This window comes from Procambarus clarkii, chromosome 60 (assembly GCF_040958095.1).
Source record: "Procambarus clarkii isolate CNS0578487 chromosome 60, FALCON_Pclarkii_2.0, whole genome shotgun sequence".
Classification (NCBI taxonomy): domain Eukaryota; kingdom Metazoa; phylum Arthropoda; class Malacostraca; order Decapoda; family Cambaridae; genus Procambarus; species Procambarus clarkii.
In genome coordinates, this window is record NC_091209.1 from 11501425 (window position 1) to 11525416 (window position 23992).

At 38.4% G+C, this 23992-nt stretch overlaps 1 protein-coding gene across 10 annotated transcripts; it reads right to left on the reverse strand.

Moving 5' to 3' along the window:
- Positions 1-1406: 1406 nt before the first annotated feature.
- LOC123766875 (death-associated inhibitor of apoptosis 2) lies at positions 1407-23389 on the reverse strand. Of its 10 annotated transcripts, XM_045756327.2 has the most exons (7): positions 23237-23304; positions 10925-11049; positions 6193-7303; positions 5780-5956; positions 5416-5561; positions 2982-3861; positions 1407-2319 (listed from the first exon to the last, which is right to left on the reverse strand). In XM_045756327.2, exons 3-7 carry the CDS (start codon positions 6983-6985, stop codon positions 2126-2128), a joined length of 2190 nt encoding a protein of 729 aa, XP_045612283.2. In that variant the 5' UTR covers positions 6986-7303; positions 10925-11049; positions 23237-23304; the 3' UTR covers positions 1407-2125. The 10 variants fall into 10 exon arrangements, with proteins under 10 accessions (XP_045612283.2, XP_045612278.2, XP_069163593.1 ...); XM_045756322.2 differs by lacking the exon at positions 10925-11049 and having other exon boundaries at positions 23237-23389; XM_069307492.1 differs by lacking the exon at positions 10925-11049 and having other exon boundaries at positions 22879-23304.
- Positions 23390-23992: the final 603 nt, after the last annotated feature.

Below are 23992 nucleotides of genomic sequence, written 5' to 3' on the forward strand. Positions count from 1 at the left end.
GTGTGTAACTCTCCTTAGTTTCATGAGTTTGTGTAACTCATGAATAATGGGACAAAACCTTAAGTAGGTTAAGGGCCTTATAGCATTCAACTCCGAGGTTAGAGATATGGGGCGACCAAGACAAGTGTCAAAGATTAACCCCAAAATCTTAGCAGAATCTATGTACACAAGGATGACCATAAAGCAACACAGAGGGACGAAGAACGACTTGCTTCCTAGTAAACGTCATAGCACAAGTCTTAGTTAAAGAGAATATGAAGCCATGATTGGTGGCCCAAGACGACATGGCATCAATCCCAAGTTTGAGCCACCGTTGAAGGAGAATCATCACTTCGACCCCCACAAGTCTTTGGCCTGGAACAAAGAAATAACACCCACCAGGGCAGCTAGAGGACTGAGCGCGTGCCAGTGAAGGAAGGGGCGAGTTGTCCCCAGCAGTGCTCCCACTTTTTAACGAGAGTCCTACTGCTTCGTCTATTCTTCCACACTGATGAAAAGACCTCATTCTCCCTTTTGCCCCAGCCTGGACACCCTTCCAGCGGGCGATCCGATGACTCCAGGACCCTACATGGTGCTCTTCTGCACGTACAACACCCAAAGAGGGGGCAAAGCCCCTCACCACAAGGCGACATGAAACACTACTATAGAACAATCATTAACATCCACTCCATGCAAAATGCTGGAGAAAAGAAAGTAAACAGGAAAAGGATTGTAGAACACTGCAGAGCTAATTTTTTTAACAGATGAACATTAGCATTTTTGTGCAAGAGGGTTTCAATCCACCTCTTCTCCCAAAACACATCGCAATTTAAATTTATCAGGATAAAGAGCCAACCACTACGACTATACAGTACATCCCAAACTTTCCTGAAGGCAGTACCATAGGAAAGGGGGGCTGGCCAATACATTCAAAGACCATCCCTCCCCCCTCCAATGGATCTTAGAAAGTTAGTGGTAGGATGAGATTGTTCAACATCATTCGACCCTCCAGAAGAGTCCCTAGTAATTTTACACGTGTGGCTCAGTGTAGTCAGTTCACAACCAAAAGGTTTCAGGGTCAATCCAGACATTTAGTTACACTTATGCCTGTTAAACAGTGAAATAGGTACCAGAGTTATTAAACTATTGAAGGGCAACCCAAAGAATTTACTTAGTCAGGGACTGATAAGTCAGTTTTCCTGTCCAACAATAGGAAATGCAGGAAACCTGATGGGTACCATTGATTTAATTTCTTTGAAAAGGAATTTAATGAATGCAGACATTTTATATATCCATGGTTACACACTACTTTTAATGAATGCTTACAAACATGTTTTCATCATGTTACAGTATCATTGCCTACTATAATTTTTTCTTTGAAGATAATTAAAATGCTATTATTTTAAAGGATATTAAAAACCACCAAGAGAACTTTGACTAACTGTACTATAATGTCCATTACATGTGCATCATGTACAATAGATAATCCACACAATTGCACAGCACCTTGCAATAAATGCTGGGTACTATTTGGACTGTCTGGTAAATGTCAACATACCTTATTATCTTTAATGACAAATGAAAAATAATGCTATTTACATAATGAGTGATAAGAAAATAAAGATACCGACACTAGCCCAGTAAGTTTGCAATACTTAACATTTACCACTAGGCACCCTCAAACTTAATTGTTCAAAGTGCAAAATATTTTTGTGAAATTAAATGTTATTTTCATAAATAAAACTGGTATTTTCCAATACTGGAAAAGTTATTTGCAAGTCAAAATAAAAGTTGAATTGCGCAACAAAATACAAAATTTACAACTTTAAAAAAAGTGAGAAAACTTCACAAAAAATAATATTTTTTTTTTATAATTACAAGTTTATTATGGGTTACAAGCTATTCTGGAACTATAATTAACCAAGCATAGCACAGAAGTGATTTGCATTGTTTTGATAGCTGCACTGACAGATCTATTGAGCAAATCTTTGGATGACCGAAATCTTTGCTTTAAACTTTTACAAATTGAAATAATAAATATTTTACCTGTATTAGTACAAAAAAAACTTGTTGGCAAGAAATGATAATCTTTAATCTTTCCCCATTTTGTAATACCAGGAAAGTTTTATACTTTCACTGACATTATTCAGGAAAGAATTGGCTTAATTGTATACTTTATATCTACTCTGCAGATTGGGCACTGTGCCAAGGCTAAAGCACAAGAGGAGCAAGTAACCATGTGTTGGCAAGGCAGGAACACTACATCCATCTCGGCATCCATGCAAACCTTGCACATTCTAATATCCCGTATTCTTTCCAATTCTTCTGCAAGTTCTTGAGCTGAGGAAAATAAAGAAATCAAACATACTATGTTGAACATTTAAAAACATATTTTATAAAGTGGTAAAGTGCTTATATGGTTTGCAGACCATGAATCTTTCCTGTGCTGGCTGCAGTAAGCCATTTCCTAAAACATTCGAATGCATTTGTAAAGTCTATATTTAACTACCCCAAGGATACAAAACACCTGCCAGCAAGAAAAGGTACCTTAATCTAAAGAAAGACAATAGAAAAGTGATTGTAGTTTAGGAAGCGAGGCTGCACTACTGCAAGGCATCGAAAGTGCTAATTATCATTATTTTATAGTGTATTTTTAAATACTCACACTTATAGCAAAGAATCTTGCTTTAATTCACATTACCCAATAATTATAGTTATTAGTTTACTAACAAAAATGAAGACAAAGTTCAATCCAAGGTGTCCTCATATAACAATCCTAATTGTGTAAGATTAAAGCAGCTAAAGGTAACCAGTTGGAAACTGATTAAAAACTATTTACTGTAGCTATACATAATTATAATAGACAAACAGAGCACAGGATTATCTCTATAGAGATAGTAAGCAAAACATCAAGATACTAAAATATTATGAAATTCGAGATATTAACGCACCAAAAACTTCAGAATATTTATGACTAGCCAAAAGTTTAAGAGCATACTTACAAGACTGAGGTGCATTCTTTTCAAGCCCTGATGTAGAAGGGTTTTCAAGCATTTTTTCACCAGATGCCTGCTCAATTTTCATCTCAATTTGACCAAGAGATGAAGGACCAGAAATTGGTGGCTTTAGGGCAACTTCAGCAATTCCCATAATTTCATCAGCTTCTGTAATAACATCCATGGGCTGAGCTAAAGTTTCAGCAGCTGTATTCTCTTCAGTTTCCATTTCTTCATGTGTAGTTGTTAATGCTGGAGACACTGTCAAGCTATTATTGATAGAAGCTTCAGGATGTTCCCTGTCTGATGCTGAGGAAGAAGCCGAGGCTGAGACTGCTGAGCTTGACGCAGAAGCAGTTGGAATGGAGGCTAGGGTACTTGCAGCAGACGTGGAAGCGGCAGATGTGGAAGCAGCAGACGTGACTAGAGGGGAGGAAGATGTAACAGCAGAGGGTGTAGAATTTGTAGATGTTGAAGCAGATGAAGAGGCAGATGATGTAGTTGGCCTGTTCCGATTTTCAGGACCTAGAGATTGCATCTTGGCAGCTTGCTGGGCTGTCGCTTCATTTTCTATTTCTTGACTAGAGGCCTGATTTAGAGCTTGTCTGGTTTCCTCCTCCATATACTGCAGGACTGCTTCAATGCATGGCTCAAGGCCAAAGAAAGGCAACCCTGTCTGCTCAAGCTTTCGTCGGAGAGCAGCTCTCACTTTATCTTGAGGGAAGCCCATGGAAATAACAGCTCTAATGATGTCTAGTTCCATTAATGGATTTAATTCATTTTCACTAATAAGTGTTGTAGTCAACGGTGATGTGGAAGCAGTATTACTTTTAGAAGTCTTGTCAGTAGGTTGACTGCGAATATATGGAGGCTTTTCACGTCGAACCTACAAAGAAAATGAAAAAGCAACATACAATATATTGCCACATCATAAATGATTGGGCCCATTGGTACTTATCCAATTTACATTAGGCCCAATTTACAACTTCATGGTCAGAAAAACAACTATTTGATATTAAAATAAGTAGGCATATCTGAGTGGAAATGGACTGATGAAGGAATCTTTAGATAGTTTATGCTTCTGTTGCCAGAAAATAAGTGTCAAAACAGAAAATGAGACCATTGTAGGAAGGAAGATAATGGGTTTTAAAATAAGATTTAGATACTTAGACCTATGGTGGCAAAAGTGACCAACTGTATAATGAAAATTGGGGCAAGAGATAACAATTGGAAGAAAGTTTTAAATATCTGGGAGCATTGTAAGGAAAATGCAATAATGGAATGTGAAATCAGTAATTATCTGTGAAGTCCATACCAATTTATTAGTCATTGTACCTGGCAAAGAAATTATGTATTGTCTGATGCAGAGAAGCACTTGCCAGATGTGTGGGTGAAGGCGAACACCACCCTTAAATTATACTCAGAAGCTTGCATTTGCTTTGGCTTGTGCATCATTATGTATGGTTGCACTGGATAAAGTCATGAGCACAAAGTGGGGAATGCCCAACAAGCGAGAAGCTGGGACTATGATGATGATTCTGTTCTGCTCTAATCAACACCACCTCAATGATCCTCCACATTTAGGTTCGGTGGGTGACAGGGAGGGAGGCGACTGACCAGAGGGAAGTGTGGGAGGCAGTCGTTTGCTTGCCAGTAACTTACTATATACCGAAAATGCCCACTACATAGTTATGACCAAGAATTACTGTACTGTATTTACAGTTCTGTCCGACCTCTAAAAATTAGCCTATTAATGCTACTAAAGCCCATATCAATTTCAGAAATAATTCATAAAGAATTACTCAAGTGTTGTCACTGCCAGCCAGCCACTTCTGAATACTGCCACTACTCACCCTTGAGCATTCAGCCCTGGTGTCAAACACCAAACTGCCTATTAATCACTAAACTATAAATATGATGACCAATGGAAGTCCCTTAAAGTGCATCAATGGCACCGAGGAGTCTAAACAACCAACGTGGATCATGGCCCGGTGAAGCTAATCTAAGGGATCACCACAGGACTCTTACTAGACTGTACACCCAGTCCCTGTACTCTTGCTCTTGTGTTGCTGAATTCTGACAGCTTTGTGAAGCTGTATGCCATTGGTGATGTTGCATACAAGTGCAGTCAGAAAAAAGTAATATTACCACTAACACTTTTGTACACGTTAATACTAAAACCATTTTGAAATATTTCAACTTCAGATCATTTTTTTTTAAATTTAGCTGCAAATTAACAGTTTTCTATCAGAACCTCATGTACCTTTCCTACATATGCAAATTTTCAGCAGCATGTACATTATTTTCCTAGTGAGAATGCTTTGAGTAGCAATTAACAATTTGAATGTACAGTAGATAAACAATTTCTTAAAACTTACATTACAACCAAATTCAAAATATTCAAATTCATTTAACAGTCTTAAAATAAAAACATATATACCTTATCAATGAATTCTTGGCCCTTCGTCAAAAGAACGAAGTTGCACTCTGGATACCAGCGAGCATGCTCATTCCAAGGTGCGTCATCAGATTCCCAATTGCGGAGTCCATTTCCACAATGGAAACAGCGCACATGATCACTCAGACCTGTAATTATATTACATAATTATACCAGTGTGACAACTTAAAATAATGGGTAAACAATTTTTTTTATCTCAAGGAAAAACATCGGAGGTTGCATGAACTTGTCTAAACTCCTTAGGTCTTTAGTAACAATCATTAAATAAACACTTACTAGCAACTTTATAATGAGCTATGAAAAATTAAGCTTTAAACTGAGTGCAATAAAAGTTTGAGCAACATACCACAATAGAAGAATCCTGCTTCAGCCAACTCCTTTGGTTTCTGCTTCACACGTTCAGGCCACTTGATAAAGCTTGCAAGTCTACTTTCACATGTTAGGTAGTCCTTTCGCTTGGGGCCAGTGTGCTGAGGCAGTCCCATACCTTCAAGGCTTATTCCTGGCTTTTTAGGAGGTCCATCTTAAAGAACAAATAACAAAATTTAAGATTAAAAAAAAATTAACCAAAATCTTTTGCAATGCATAATTTTATTGAATAATTGAATTTAGGATTATGCAAGTATATATAAAGTCAAGAACTAGTTTTGCCAATTATCTAGGAAAAGCCATTGTATATTGTACAGTATACGTATTACATTTAATGGTAATGAGTTATATCAGTAAAAATATTTTTTACAAAAAAACTTCTTTACTTACGACACTCTGCGTAAGAACCTGCCATAAGCCTTGGGGAAGGAGTACCACAGACATCTATCCCTCTTGTGCGTCTATTGGCATCCAATCCCCTTGCTTGTCTATTGGCATCCAGTTCCTTTGCTTGTCTATTGGCATCCAATCCCCTTGTGTCCCCATCTGCAGCTTGTGGGTTACTGGGCGACAGCTTCGAGAGTAATTCACCATGAGTCAGTGGAATATTTCCCACGGGTTGGCCCCGGATGAATGGACAGTGAGGAAAGTGCCGCTGGTGCTCTCCTCTGGGAGTGTCTCCTACCTCCCAGGCCCCAACAATGCCTCGGCAAAAGACACAAGCACAGTGGTCAGCAGTTCTCAGATAGTAAAAGCCATCTCGAGCCAAATCTTCTGGTTTCAACCATTCCACTGGCCACTCTATGAAGGTTTCCAAGCGTTCTCTCTCAAAACGCAGACTGTCATAGGAAGCAAACTTCTTTGATCTACTTAAGTTCTGAGCAAATGTGCACTCTGCTTTCTTTTTCTTGTGTAAAGCAATTATGTCTTCATTTGGGTCAAGGGTTACAGCATCAATTTGTAAATGGCATGCACAGCACTCTAAAATACTGTCTTTATTTGTATAATAGAAACCAGCCCTTGCAAGTATAAGACTATCCATGTTGAAATTATGACCCTCAAAGGTCTTTAATCGATTCTGCTCTATATGAAGCAGCTTGTTATCTTGAATAGCATCTCCCATTGCTGTATCTATTTCACAACTTTCAACCTGTGATAGCACAAGCAGTTTTCTTAAGGGCATGGATATGCTAGATTATGTAGCTTTGGCACTATTACTTTTATAACGAATATTAGCAACTTTTATATGCAATTTGATTTACTAACTGTTCTTTACGAGATTCTATTCAAACTTATAATTTCTGTATTATAATTATTAAATCAAGTTCACTATAAAGTTCTTCCACACAACTGAGTTTTAAACATGTGGTAAGTTAGTGTTATAACCACATGTGTTCTAGAGTATATGGGACGAGAATCCGGGATGAGCGAAGCGAAATTATTCTCTAGGCATGTCCCTCCACATACCCGACTGTCATCATGCATCTACTATTCATCTTGTCTGGAAAAGAAAAAATATACACATTGTATTAAAATGATTAATGGTTAAAATTGTGAAAATCTTACTAAAGGTAAAGTGTCCTTTGTAAGTTTGAAAGTCAAATCATGGATAAGAATAAAGGTATACTAGGATACAAATGGAAAAATGCTACTCTGGATAAAATTCTATTTGCCCTTCAAATTTGTGAATACAATTGCTGGTACCACTAAACAATTAAAAATGCAACATGTAATGTAATGTTGAAATGTAATCAACAAAGCCCTAGAACATGCAACCAATGCCTAGAACTACGAGCTTTTGTCAAGTATCAAATTAGCTCTGCCCTTAATCGTTTAATTAGCAAGAGCTCGCTAGTAATCTGGAAGGCACCAATCCAAGTTTTATATGTGACCATCTTACATTTATGTAGGTGATAGGGTTCTTCCAACTTCGAGGTCACCTCCGGAGCTCTCAGTTCCAGCGACAGCGCTGGAACCAATCGTATTGGCGTTTGCCTTTCTATTGGAGGCTTTCGGCGCCGTGGAGAGGGGGCACCTGCTACATGGGCAACAGCTTCTCTTCCGTATCAATATACCCTGGAGAGGCCGCTCCAGATCGACAACCAGAGTGCAACTCCATGTGTGTCTCCCCGAGACTGATTGATGCCTACTACTAGGGTTCCCCACCAAACACTCGCTGCGTTGTGCATTTTATGGGCGTTTATGCAAGTGTAAAACATTAGATATTGACTTCGTGCCTACAGATTCCTAGCAAGTCCAGATGAATTGCAGGTTGTGTAACCTTAAACCTATTGTGATCCATAGGTACTGCATGCATTGCAGGTCTCCCAAGAGTCTGGTTCAATCCTGCAATCCTGCTTCAAGTATTTTTTAGGCATGTTACTGCAATTTTAGTATTAAACTATGTTTTGGTAATATTCTTTGGCACAAGTGTTGCAAACCCACTCCTACAAATAAGGTGCAAGTTTGTTTGGCCAGTGCTTATGTCACGCTAGAAATTTAGCGGCCACGGTGAAGGGTTTTCAATAACACCCACTTTAGCATCCACTAGTGGTCAGCTGCCCTTGAATGAAGGCAAATTTAACCATTGATGTCAACTCCCTTTGAATCCTTGAAAATGGGAAAAATTTGCATGCTACTATAAAATGTCAACACTATTGCACATCATACTGTACTTTATCTATGCAAACAAAAGGAATTGTACTACAAGAAGAAAGGGAACTGCAAGGCTTACCGACATGCGAGGCAGTTAATATTAATTCTTAAACAAACCTTCATATACTGTACACCTAACTTTTGCTTTAAAAAATCCAGTGATCACACATTGCAGTTACACATCAATTTTTCTTCATAGATCAACAACCCTATTCCCAAACTAATATTTACATGCATTTTTTCCAAATGAAAACCACCAATTTCAATCCATTGTTTAATTAAAGATTTATTTTGTTTCTATATACTGTACAGTACTTAACACCTTACTTAAACCCCCCCTTTTCATCCATTTGTATAATTCAATTATATCACCTGCTCTTTGCCTTTCTAGAGAATGTAAAGCAAGCTTTCCCCCCCCCCCCTTCCCACTTGGAAGGTTTACAATTCCTTATAATAAATTTTGTAGTCACTTCCCTGCAAATGTTAAGGTAATTTATGTTAAATCTTTAGCATTGGCAGCTGAAATTAACCTGCATAATCTGAATGGGGCCCAACAGAACTTCAGGAGCACATTATACACGACAACCGACAAACGAGCCAGGATATGAAACCTTAACAGTGGATGGCTCCGAAGCTCGTACTACAGTGCGTACTAGAAAAATACTGTATCAGTCTAAACTCGAATGTATCCTTTATTAACAACTGTTGAAATTGAGAATACTAGTTATAACAAACCATTATTTCTGGGTAATGTGCATTGTAAAAGTGTACGTCATGCAACATGCAGTGACAACATTGAGCATAAGAATGAATTGGGCCAATACTACAATGAAAATTTTTCTTGCCTCAATATTATTTAATTTAAAAAAAAAGACAGTTTTTAATAAAAATATAGCTACAAAGGTTAAATACTAATATAATGCTGGCTTATCTTATTAAATTACCATTACTGTACTGGCATATCTATACAATTTGTAATCATTTTTAATGCTGGTGGGTACTTTGATACAGCATTTCAGTAAAAGTATACCAAACCTGTGCATTTTCTTGTTACAAAAGCCTTATTTACAAAAAAGAGCACAAACAGCACGGTGCTCAAGCAACACCACAAACAGCTCTTCAATACTGGAAATTAAACACCTTACTTTACCCTAATTGTGGACTAATGATAAATGAAAGTAAACTGAACGTCATAACTTGACATGACACTGTATGGTTTATCATGTGCCACTCGGCATGCGAGGAGGGAGCACTATTTGGTAGGTACTATTTGGGAGCACACCCCCAAACAGTACCATATTGTACACTCCGGCTCCAGGGACTCGCAAGTTACAGCCCCGCGCCTGTGCCAGGTAAGTCCACTACGGGCTCACCATAGCCCGTGCTACTTTTAACTTTTTGTTCCTAGTAGCTGAATCTTAAACAACAACCCAGGGACTAGAGTATGATACAATGTAGTGTAGGGGCATTATTACACAAGCTAGCGTAAAGCCAAGCAAGTGTGTACTACAAGCCCCCGCTGCCCCTGGTGATACAAGTATCCTCCACGCGTCTCTACACAAAGAAAAATGGATACCGAGCATGCGGTATCCATTATTATACCAGTATTATTATGGAGAGTACCTTTGACAAGCCTCCGGCTTCTTGTCCTCGTCGAGAGGCCACTGGTATGAGTTGCCCTCAGGTAAATTCGGGTAAATAAATAAATTATACCAGCTACGCAGCGAGCGTGCCGGCCTCACCTCGCCGTCTATGTATCCTCCACGCACCATGTATCACCTGCAGTGCTGTGTCCTTGGACGAGGCGTGTATCCTGGCGTGATAGGAAGCAGCAGGGTCCACAAGCTACCACTAGGACGGGAGACTGGCTGGCTGGCTGCCTCAGAGTGGTGAGAGTCAACATGGAGAAGAGAGCCGTCACCTCACCTCCCACACCCAACAATTGATTTACTCGCCAACTCTATTTGCCTTAATATCAAGCAAAATTGAGGATTTGTATACATTTTTATGCGAGAAAATATCACCAGAGCTTTATTTTTTGATCGGGGAATATTCCGGTAGGGTTTTAGTCATTTATTTCTTGGTTTTTGTAATGACGTAGATTCGAGGAAGTGACGTCATACCGCCGGGATGGCCAGACTACAGGACTTTTCAATTTGCTTTGGTATATGCCTTTATAGCGCGGAGACGGCCACTTTTTCATTCATGTGTATTCATTTATTTGAAACATACATATAGGAAATAGTATGAATTAATTTTAAAGCCACGGAAATGGTTACATTATTGGCAACTTGTAGTATTTTAAATAATAAATAATAATAATTCATTGTGGCGGGGACAGGAAGGCAGTTTATTCATATACGTTAGGCTTATATCGAGGGAACTCCCCCCCCCCAACCCCCAAGGTCGAATTACTAACCCCGCCCAGGATGCAGCCCCCACAACAAGCCGACTCCTGAGTACTTACCTACTGCTAGGTGAACAGATGTATTAGGTGATAAGAACTGCGTAGAACAGTTTTAATCCCGCCCGGGATTCGAACTCGAAGTTCTTGATTGTGAGTCGAGAACGAACCCGACTATACTAAGGACCCTAAATGTAAAAATGAATAACGGTGATTCGTGGAACTATATATATATATTGATTCGTCCCACTGTCATCAGTGTACTTGTATGTTAGTTAAGTATTGCAGAAATCTGCATGATCACACCTATAATTAATTACTTGCTTTGCATTCCTTTAATATGGCTCAAATATTTGCAGAATACTGTAGGTCTTTTTTTTTGGCAGAAGCATTTTATGAAGATCTAATTAAGGAGGCAGATGTATTTAATGCAACATTGAACAGAAGAACGTCCAGTATAAAAAAAAGCATCTCCCCAGAAAATACAATTATACACAGGATAAGATGCTAAGGGGTGGACATTAACAAGAAAGAGAAATCACTGGGAATAGGAATGGTAGGACTGAGGAAGGGAAAAATACTTTACTGGCAGTTGCTAGGCTGTGTGGGGGGGGAAGAGAGGAAATTAGGAAGAATTTGCAGAGAAAGTTGGGAGTAACAGAAACTTGAAGGAAATCTGGCAAGACGTAAATAAAGTAAAAGGTAAAAAGCATAATTTTGTTACACGTCCTGACCGGTAAGGAATTGTGAACAGTCTCGTAGAAAAATGGGCGGAAGCTGCCACACTTGTTGTTGTTAAAGATTCGCTACCTGGAACAGAGTTCCAAAGTTGCACGGGCTATGGTGAGCCCGTAGTGCCTTCTGCCACACTTATTTATTGCCCGCGGTAACGAGAGTGTCATTAGATTCTTGGAAAGATCTAAGCAAGTACTTTACACTTACAGCAGTTAACAGTGGTGACGTCACTTGCCCAGGTATTACCAGAGATGAAGAAATAATGGAGATTAAAGTTGGGAAATTTACCGCCCCCGGGGAGGATGGAGAACTCATGAAATATTTAATGAACTTGTCATTATGGAGAAAATAAGCCCACTGTTAGACCTCTTTAATATTAGTTATAAAGAGGGCAGAATTCCTAGTAAATGGAAAAAAAAGCTATGATCATCCCTATCCCTAAAGCCAGTGGAGAGTACAGACCTGTGTCCTTAACCTCGTGTTTTTGAAAAATGATGAGAGGATAATTTTAAATAGACTTATATATATGATAGGTGGTCAGCTGTCTAGTAATTTGTTCGGGTTCCTCAGAGGCAAAAGTACCTCTGACTGTATTATTAAATGTCTAGCTAATGATAATGATTACTATAGAATTTTTATTGATTTACAAGCTTTTGATAAAGGCAACAAAAGAATTTATCTTAAATGAACTAGCTGGTCTTGGTGTTAAGGGAGATTATTGCGCTGGATAGAAGATTAACTTCACGAAAAAAGGCTCAGGTGTGGTATCAAGGTTTATGTCAGGTGTGAGATCATTGGAACTCGCACACCTCAGGGAGGAGTGTTGGGTCCCACCCTGTTTAATATACTAATGAATAAGATAGCATCTGAGAGATACTCAAATGGGGTAGAGTATGCCGATGATATTTTGTTTCAGGGCAAAGATATTTCAAAAGTTCAAACGGTGATACACCAGGTATCAACCAGGTGTCGGACAATTTCGGAAACCTGTGTCACCATATGGGACTGGTGGTTAATGAAGACAAAACTAAGTTTAAATGTAGAAGTCGGAGGCCTATTATATTGAAAATAAACGGTAAAAATATAGTTAATATATATAAATATTTAGGCATATGTGTTGGATATACCCATGAGAGTTTGGAAGCCGAGATGAACAGACTGTTGGGTCAATGTCGGAAGAGACATTGACTACAACCTCTGAAGGCCTTGGCATGCTGTGGAAAGGGAGTGGGAGTCCCTGTGCTACGAATGATTGTAAATGCTTTACAAGATTGTAAATACTATGCTATGTATTCTCTCAAACCCAATGTACCTTCTTGTATATAAATAAATAAATAATATACTTGAGTATTGTAAGATCTCTTATTGATTATGATGCACGTGTCATTTCTTGTTTTGGTAAAGGTAGGATGGGCAAGTTGGAGAAGGTAAAAAATGAAGCCATGAGAATAATTTTAGGATGTCCAAGAAATGTTATAATTGAGATAATGAGGATGGAATTGAATCTGAAGAGTATTGGGGATAGAATTTCAGAGATAAATGTAGCCTCTGCCATTAGATTAATGAGTGGTGGGGAAGCTAATGAATTAATCCTCTCAGTTCAAAAGTTGGGAAGTAATGAACAATGTATGTTAGAGTATAATAAGAGAGCATATATGAGTACCTTATGTTCTAATGTTATAAAGTAAAATGTTATTACAGAATGTATTGCTCTGCCTAAGAGACAATTCACACCACCATGGGAGGATTGTAACGTAGATGTAGTAATTATTCCCTTGCAAACGAAAAAAAAGTATGTATGAGATAGGAGAGCTGAGGGCAACATATGATTGTATAATTAGAAAATTACCTTCAGAAAACACTACATGTATATTGTGATGGGTCAGTAGCTAGGGATGGGAAGGCAGGCTGTGGAGTCTGGATCAGGGAGTACACTGACATCGGCACTGTAGATACTGTTATTGGCCGCCGCTTAACTGACAATGTCTCTTCAACGCAGGCTGAACTCCAATGAGTATTAGCAGGATTACAGGAAGTAGTCAAATATGGTGATAATGCCTGCTTCTTTATTGACAGTAGAGGAGCGTTAGAGTCTTTAAATAGCAGACGACCAGTTTACCAGAATATTGTGATAGAGCGTAGAGAGATCAAGAAATTAGAAAAAAATGGGTATAAAGTAAGATTCATGTGGATCCCTTCACATGTGGGAATACGGTAGTTGATGAGATAGCGAAGAGAGCCACGGAAAAAACTTTTATAAGAATCAAGATGATCCAAGAGGATGAAGAAAAATTAAAGAGAATGGCAATGGAATGACAGTATTAACACTTATTATTAACACATGGAATGACAGTATTAACACAATATTCTTATTGCATAATAAGAATTATGCAATAATAAATACAAATTCGTTCTTCACTTACGGTAGAGTAAAGTCTACTTGGAAGTACTCATAAGAACATAAGAACATAAGAACAAAGGTAACTGCAGAAGGCCTATTGGCCCATACGAGGCAGCTCCTATTCTATAACCACCCAATCCCACTCATATACTTGTCCAACCCGTGCTTGAAACAATCGAGGGACCCCACCTCCACAATGTTACGCGGCAATTGGTTCCACAAATCAACAACCCTGTTACTGAACCAGTATTTACCCAAGTCTTTCCTAAATCTAAACTTATCCAATTTATATCCATTGTTTCGTGTTCTGTCCTGTGTTGATACTTTTAATACCCTATTAATATCCCCCCGGTTATGTCCATTCATCCACTTGTAAACCTCTATCATGTCACCCTTAACTCTTCGCCTTTCCAGTGAATGCAGCTTAAGCTTTGTTAATCTTTCTTCATATGAAAGATTTCTAATTTGGGGAATTAACTTAGTCATCCTACGCTGGACACGTTCAAGTGAATTTATATCCATTCTATAATATGGCGACCAAAACTGAACTGCATAATCTAAATGGGGCCTAACTAGAGCAAGATATAGCTTGAGAACCACACCAGGTGTCTTGTTACTAACGCTGCGATTAATAAATCCAAGTGTCCGATTTGCCTTATTACGAACATTTATGCATTGATCCTTTTGTTTTAAATTCTTACTAATCATAACTCCCAGATCCCTTTCGCAATCCGACTTCGCAATCACAACACCATCTAGCTCAGTTTACTTGAGATTAAGATTAGGATACAAATATGCCAGTAAAAAAGGTAAGGAGTGTAAATTATGCCGCACGCCCACACCTTAGATCATTATATATTAGAGTGTCAACTTATTGATAACTATAGAAATAAGGAAATAAGTAGTGTACCACATCAAATTGTTTGGATGTGTGATAATGGTATGATAGACAAAATACTTAGGAGCTACAAGAATTTTGCCCCAAGAGTGTAACACTTATATGCTTTGTTTGCTACACTAATTAGCCTACAATGTTAAATGGGATTTTTGTATTGTGATTTGATTTGTACTCACTGAAATTGTGCGCCCCTTGAGGGAAGTAGAGCGGGGGTGGAGGGGGTGAAATAGCCTAAGCTACTCTATCCCTTTGAGATGTATTTTCTTATGTCAATAAACATACTTGAAATTGTTAACATTGCTATACTCATCTCACTTATTTGTCCTTGGAGGGGTTGAGCTTTGGCTCTTTGGTCTTGCCTCTCAACTGTCAATATACTGATGTACAGATTCCTGAGCCTATTGGGCTCTATCATATTTACATTTGAAACTGTGTATAGAGTCTGCCTCCACCACATCACTTTCTAATGCATTCCATTTATTAACTACTCTGACACTGAAAAAGTTCTTTCTAATGTCCCTGTGGCTCATTTGGGTACTCAGTACTTTTGATGTGGGCTTCAGGAAACAGGTTCGGTTATAACGTATCTATAAAGTATCTTAGGTGTATCACCACTGATACCACCACCAACAAAGTTGTTACTAATTATGACTTAAACTTAAAGTTACTTAATGCCGCCACCACCTTGGCCTTAATGTTAACGAGTTACGTTACAGTGACCGTCGGCGAGGGGTACCAGTCACGGGAGAGTTAATGGTGGCAGGGGGAGGGGGTTGAGAACACGGGTCAACTTCCACTATTTACTGGCAACTCTATGAATTACTAACAGGAACGAATGGATATACCAGATGGACAATTTAGTGATATATATATTGATTTAATTAAGTTCAATATAAAAATCCTAATCTGTCTTCCCTACCAAGTAAGTAAGTAATTAACAATAGAAGGCACCAAACCGGGAAGGCTATGTAGCACCATCTTCCTTATCAAGGCAATAGAATGATCAACACTTGTGACGTTAGAACATAAAGGACCAGTACTCACTCAAGATACAACAGTGATGAAGTTTGTCAGTCGTCCTCTCTCTGCGATGGCCAACACTACGCTCTTAAGAGTCCTCTCTATGTGATGCCCAACACTACACTCTTAGAGTCCTCTCTTGTCTGAGACACTGAACACAACTGTCCACTCCCGCTCTCGTGGCCAGCTTTTATACCCGTCTATCCCCAATTTATCGTTGAATGGACTGATTTGAATCTGGTAACAAGGGATAGCCTTCTAATCTTTAAAACTACTCGAGGTGAGGTTTGCGTCACCTTACCTCACCTCCCTGCTAATAATGTCTGGTAAGTCAGGTACCATCCCAAGTCTCTACACAAGTCACCTCAACAACTGTTACACGGCGTGATACGAACGCCTAGTTCTTCCTCTCTGTCCATTTCATGGATGACTTCGTCTCCCATTCAGTATCCTATGTCTAGCATCCTGTTCCCTCCAACTAGTTTCATTACCTTACATTTACTTGGGTTGAACTTTAGTAGCCATCGGTGCATCATTTGTTCAGTTTGTCTAGGTCATCTTGTAGCCTCTTGATATCTTCCTAGGTCTTAATCCTCCTCAAACTTTTTGCATACTAAACAAACATTAAGATGAAATAGTCTATTCCCTTTGGAAGATCATTTACATATATCAGAAACAGAATAGGTCCAAGGACTGAACTCTGCGGGACTCCACTTGTGACGCCTCGTCACTCTGATATCTAACCCCTCACAGTGACTCGCTGTCTTCTGTTGCTTAAGTACTCCCTTATCCAATGGAGTACCTTCCTTTTCACTCCTGCCTGCATCTCCAGTTTGTACATTAGCTTCCTATGGGGTACTGTGCCAAACGCTGTCTGGCAATCCAAAAATATGCAGTCTACCCACCCTTCTCTTTCTTGTCTGATTTTTGTCGCCTGGTCATAGAATTCAATTAATTCTGTGAAGCAAGATTTGCCATCCCTGAACCCATGCTGATGCTGTGTTACAAAGTCTCATCTGTTCAGAGCATATCAAAAAGTCCTTATCAGGTATCAACTTCTAGGCCTCTAAACTCAAATAACATTGCTTCAATCTCCACTCACTTCATTCACTTATCAAGGAAAATGTCGTGGAAAAATATCTATACAAAGAAGAAAAGTGTTAACACAAAGTTAATAATATAAAAATGTTATTTTAGTGATCAATTATATATTAAAGAGTTGGAAGTTGTGATGGCTACTACCTTGGTGAGGTTCCGAGGATCAATGCCTCGTGGCCCGGTCTCTGGCCAGACCTACTGGTTGACTGCCTGGTCAATCAGGCTGGTAAGACGTCGTCGCACACAACCTGACACCAATCAAAGCCCGGTTGATCACGTACCTTGTGGAGATGTGTCCCAAGTTCCTTCTTGAACTCCGAAAGTGGTCTACAGGCTCTATACAGAACACAACTAATGCAAGATACCAGGAAACTATTGTGATAAATGAATCAATGAACTGGTATCTCAGAGTAAGTGTAATGACCAAACCACTCATCAGAAAGTGAAGAAAGGACAACGTTTCGGTCCGTTCTGGGCAGGACGGAAAGTGAAGAAAGGACGCTTCTTCACCTCCCGATGAGTGGTTTGGTCATCATATCTTCACCCAGGTTATTGAGATTCGTCGTCCTCACAGAAGGTCTTAATTAGGCCAATCTCACAATCGACTTGAGAATGGTCCAGGACGGACCGAAACGTCGTCGTCCCGTCAACTTCTAGTGTGTGGTCTGGTCAACTTAATTAGGCCAACATTAGAGGAACCATTGAAACGTAAAAATAATAAAAAGCAAGAGTTTTTACCCTAAAAATAATTGGTTAAGATAAGAAAAATTTTAAGTATTTATAACAAATAATTTTAAAATTTAATTACAAGGCGACTTCTATTATAAATCTATCAGTTGGTACCTTATTTGTACTTGAATTATTATATATATAGGTTAACCATACGTACTCTGGTTCTAAGACGTTTTTAACATATGTCTAATTTAAATATATCCGCATATTGTTGCTATAAATTTTTGTCACAAATAACTGATTCAACTTGCCTTAATTGCAATACACTTATTAAATTACAAAGTGTATATATTCATTGCAAGCTTATATTACAGTGAAAGTTGCATATAACCTACTTCTTTAACTACACTGAAATGCAAAATTTACTTATTTAATTCATCCACAAAAATGCTATTTGAAAGCGCTATGTGTGTCCACTCACAAGATGAGTGGCGCTGCCCAATAAACTCGCACCTCGGGGCAAAATTTAAAAAATTTAAATGTTACTGACTCGCCAACAATCACGTGACCAGCGCGCGCATACTGAAGTCACAGGTTTACCGCAGTGCTCCCTCTAGTCTCACAACGCTCCAAGGTTCCGTCTGCGCCACTGGCCGCTTGCCAATCCTGCTCTTGTCAACTATTTATACACTGGTACTGATGGAGCTTAGTTCATTTATTTACTATGGAAAGGCATGGTTATACAGCTATCGTCTTATAGTTATATTCACAGCACAAGCCAGTCTTTGCATTAATATAGCAGTTTGGACCTGTGCGGCTGCACGTACTAATGTGCGTGAGCGGTTATACTGACTGTCATAAAGCACTCATTTACAGCACCAATGCATATATATATATATATATATATATATATATATATATATATATATATATATATATATATATATATATATATATATATATATATATATATATATATATATATATATATATATATATATATATATGCGGAAAATCCACAGAGAAATATGAAATGAGGTGAACGTTTCGGCTTTGTTAAAGCCTTTGTCAACACCAGACTGACTTTGAGTCAGTCTGGTGTTGACAAAGGCTTTAACAAAGCCGAAACGTTCACCTCATTTCATATTTCTCTGTGGATTTTCCGCATAAAATGATCAGTGTTTTGTGATCGTCAATTGCATATATATATATATATATATATATATATAAAAATATATATATGCATATATATATATATATATATATATATATATATATATATATATGCATATATATATATATATATATATATATATATATATATATATATGCATATATATATATATATATATATATATATATGCATATATATATATATATATATATATATATATATATATATATATATATATATATATATATATATGCATATATATATATGCATATATATATATGCATATATATATATATATATATATATATATATGCATATATATATATATATATATATATATATATATATATATATATGCATATATATATGCATATATATATGCATGCATATATATATATGCATATATATATATATATATATATATATATATATATATATATATATATGTCGTACCTAGTAGCCAGAACTCACTTCTCAGCCTACTATGCAAGGCCCGATTTGCCTAATAAGCCAAGTTTTCATGAATTAATGTTTTTTCGTCTACCTAACCTACCTAACCTAACCTAACCTAGCTTTTTTGGCTACCTAACCTAACCTTACCTATATATATAGGTTAGGTTAGGTTAGGTAGGGTTGGTTAGGTTCGGTCATATATCTACGTTAATTTTAACTCCAATAAAAAAAAATTGACCTCATACATAGTGAAAAGGGTAGCTTTATCATTTCATAAGAAAAAAATTATAGTAAATATATTAATTCAGGAAAACTTGGCTTATTAGGCAAATCGGGCCTTGAATAGTAGGCTGAGAAGTGAGTTCTGGCTACTAGGTACGACATATATATATATATATATATATATATATATATATATATATATATATATGACCACCGCACCAATGATGCGGTGATCACGGTACTGTGTACGTTTAGGGGTGATCCTAGACGGCATGGGTTCGAATCCTGGCCGGGTCAAAGAGTTCTTAGTAATCTATAGCTTGCGCGTTCATGCAGCTTTCTCATATATATATATATATATATATATATATATATATATATATATATATATATATATATATAAGTAGCAGTCTTTCTTTTAAACATATTTCGTTGAAAACGACAGAAAGTTTTAGATTTATGATTCTAGCACGAATCTTCTCGATATTCCTTATGTTTTTCTTCGCTGAAGCAGGAAGATTAAAAATTAACTCTCCAAAATTAATTTTGACTTATTATTTTTATTATTTATTATTTTTATTTTTGAGTATTAATTAGTAATTTTTATTACTTATTGTTATTTACTCATTATTTTACTTATTTATTTATTTATTTATATATATTTATATATTTATTTATATATATATATTATATATATATATTTATATATATCTATATATGAAACCTTATCAGGTTATCTCAAGGGTTTTCTTGAGATAACCTGGTTAGGTTATCTCAAAAGTACAGGAAATTACAGACATTTCTGAGTGATGTATAAGACGGGTTCCGTGAAGGAAGAGTGTGCGTGTGTATATAGATCAGATATTTACATTGCCACAGATTGCCGAGAAGGCACGCAAAGAAGATTGTAAGGTGTACACGGCATTTATGGACTTGGAAAATGTATATTAGAAAGTTAATACAGAAAATCTTTGGAGAGTGATGAACATATCAGGAGTGATGAGTTATGTGATGGGTTACTCAGTACATATATGGATGGGGTCATGAGGGAAGCATAAATATGAATGTTAGATGGGTGAAGAGCCTAGCCCAGGTCTTTGGCTAGGCTATGTCTTATATGAATAATTAAGAGTCCTGCCAAAATTCTGGCTACAGTTCTTTTTAGCAGAGTGAAGGGAAGTATACAAGGCGACACATGTATTAGGTGTGCGAGGCAACACATGTATTAGGTGTGTGAGGCAACACATGTATTAGGTGTGTGAGGCAACACATGAAAGTTAATGTGGACACAAGTAAGGTTGCTGTGGAGGAGAGGGAAGTAAATTGTGTGAGAAATAAAGAAGATAGTGAAGTGGTGGAACAGTTGAAATACCCAGAACATGGGCATGATATGAGCAATTTACGTGCAATTGTAGTTGAGGATATTGGCAGTCAGTGGATTAAAGTAGATGGTGCAATGAAAGCCTTGGAATGTTAGTGTGTTTTTTATCCCTGATGTCATACATTGTATTGTAAATTATAATATTAATGGATTATTTATATTTTTGTTAATGTTTAAAAAATATTTGTGTCTCTTCGTTTATCTAAGGAAGGTCACACACTTGGGGCTAGCTTCACCTAACTTTCCAAGATGACATATGAGTGGTATAGAGGTTGACCTTAATGTGTTAATACAAAAATATCATATCACATTTTTGGGGAAGAATTTAGACGTCATTTAGAAGAAGACAAGGAAACACAGAGACAGCGAGATTAATGTCTCAAAAATGTTGCCAGTAAACTCTCACCCAATGGCATAATGTTTTTACTATCATCGACTCTTTTAAGGCTATTTTAAGGTGATCGACAATATGGTTTTTAATTAGGCCGTTGTGCTACTGATGTGCTAAACCTCTTCACTAAGTGGCATCATTTAATAGATGAGTTCAAGATGAATTATGTTGTTGCACTGAACATTGCAGGAGCCTTTAATCGGGTATATAACTCTGGAATACTAGCTAAGCTTTAAGCACTAGGTATCTAGGCTCCATTTTACATGGTAGTAAAGGACTACCTTCAAGAACGTACTCTAAAAGTAGGATGAATCTGGGAGCCACTCAAATAGTGCCACAGGGAAGTGTGCTTGGCCCTCTGTTGTGGAGTGACTACTTCAGTGATCTGTTACGCCTCATCCCTGAAGCTCAGGCCTATGCTGATGCCTGCACTCTAACCTTTACACATGGAAAAGAAGACATACCAACTGCTACGAGGGTCATTAATCACAAACTTGTAGCAATATTTATTCGGGAAAGGCGATGGCAGGTCACAGGCTAAGAAAACACCGGCGAGAGAGAGAGAGAGACCTACGTAATATATTCTAGGTTAGAGAGAGTGCATGTTGGTGTTCCACATACTGGACCTATATTGAATTGGAACCACTGAATTATACAGATGCCGTCTTTTGGATCTTGGTCGCTGCAGTGATCTTGGTGTATCATGAACCAGGCTTGGCAGCTGGCTGCATCTGGTGGGACCAATATAATCCGGCAGGTTGCAGGATGGCGGCCGTCATCTCAACACCGCGTCTTCCCCACTGACGGGGATCCCGCCCTGCCTCACTAGCTCGGCGAAGATACTCTTCCCTTTATAGGAGTGAAGACCTCTCGTAGATCGTAATTTAAACCCTCGTACAGCGAAACATGGCGCGACCAAAATAACTTTACTAAAACGAGTCTTACTCTGGTATGACTGGAAGAAAACTGAAACACCCGAAGACTATTATAATCCTTGTACAAGTTCAGTTTTGAGACTATTTTGAAGACATGCATAATTCTGTAGTGGAAGTCTTCCCCTGAGCCGTGTTGTTAGTGTGTGAGGCAGGCGGTCAACCTCACATTCCTTCCTGCGGACACCATGCACCTGCTGCAGGATTTACTTGAGGGCCACTAACACTAGTGGCCTCGACGAGGACAGGAAGCCGGTGGCTTGTCGAAGGTCCCCCCATTAGAAGCGGGCCATGTCCTCCAAACACATTTTTCAGAGATGGCTTCTGCCATAGTATAGGTTCCACAATCACATTACTTAGTTCAAATGTTTTAGGCACAAACTGTACTTGAGATCCAGTCAGTACTTGGCGGTCCAGAGAACTTTCTATCGTACAGGAACCGTCATTATAAACTGTCATTGTATGACACACTTTCTCAAGCACTCACTTCTGTATTTGTCTGTAGAAAAAGTCACGTAAAGTCCCAGTAATTTTCTGTTACCGCTCACAGAGACATTAGAAATATTTCTTTCAGTATTAGAGTAGTGAACAAATGGAATGCACTATATAAGAAGTGAAGTGGTGGAGGTAGATTCCTTACACAGTTTCAAACGTAGATATGGTAGAGCCCCGTGCAGTTGGCTCAGGAATCTGTACATCTGCAGATTGACTGATTGTGGAGAGGCGGGACCCTATAGCCGAAGCTAAACCCCTGCATGCACAATTAGGCAAGTACGTTGATTGACAGTTGAGAGGCAGGACCAAAGAGCCAGAGCTCAACCCCCGCAACACAACTAGGTGAGTACAACTTGGTGAAGTACGTCGCACCAAGCTTCAGAACTAGTCATTAAAAATACTCAGTCCCAGGACTGCGGGTTCCCACTGCTCAACCTCGTCCCAGGCTGGTAGTCGCTACTACAGTATATAAAACGAGTTAAACAGCATAAATAAAGACTCACTATATGAGAGATCATCGGTAAAAGTGGGCAACACTGCAGTGCGTGTGCGCCCGTTGACGGCGCTAACGTTACTGGGGAGCGGGGACGCCACGCAGTCGTACTCTATCTACACCACCGGCACCACCACTTCCCACTCTTGGTGCCACACACACACACACACACACACACACACACACACACACACACACACACACACACACACACACACACACACACACACACACACACACACACACACACTAGAGTTGGAAGTGTTTACTAGAGTTGGATGTGACAAAGGCTATAGGCCCAGATGGAATCTCCCCTTGGATACTAAACGAAGGAGCAGAAGAACTGTGCCTACCACTCTCCATAGTGTATAACAAATCTCTGGCAACAGGCGAACTGCCAGAAATTTGGAAAGCAGCTAACGTAGTCCCGATATACAAGAAAGGGGATAGACAGGAGGCACTGAATTACAGGCCAGTGTCCCTAACCTGCATACCATGCAAGCTGATGGAGAAGATTGTGCGAAGAAAGCTAGTGGAGCACCTGGAGCGAAAGAACTTTGTAACACAGCACCAACATGGATTCAGGGATGGCAGGTCCTGCCTCACAGGGTTACTTGAATTCTACGACCAGGCAACAAAAATAAGGCAAGAAAAAGAAGGGTGGGCAGACTGTATATTTTTGGATTGTCAGAAAGCCTTTGATACAGTGCCACACAAGAGGCTAGTGAAAAAGCTGGAGTGAAAGGGAAGGTACTCCGTTGGATAC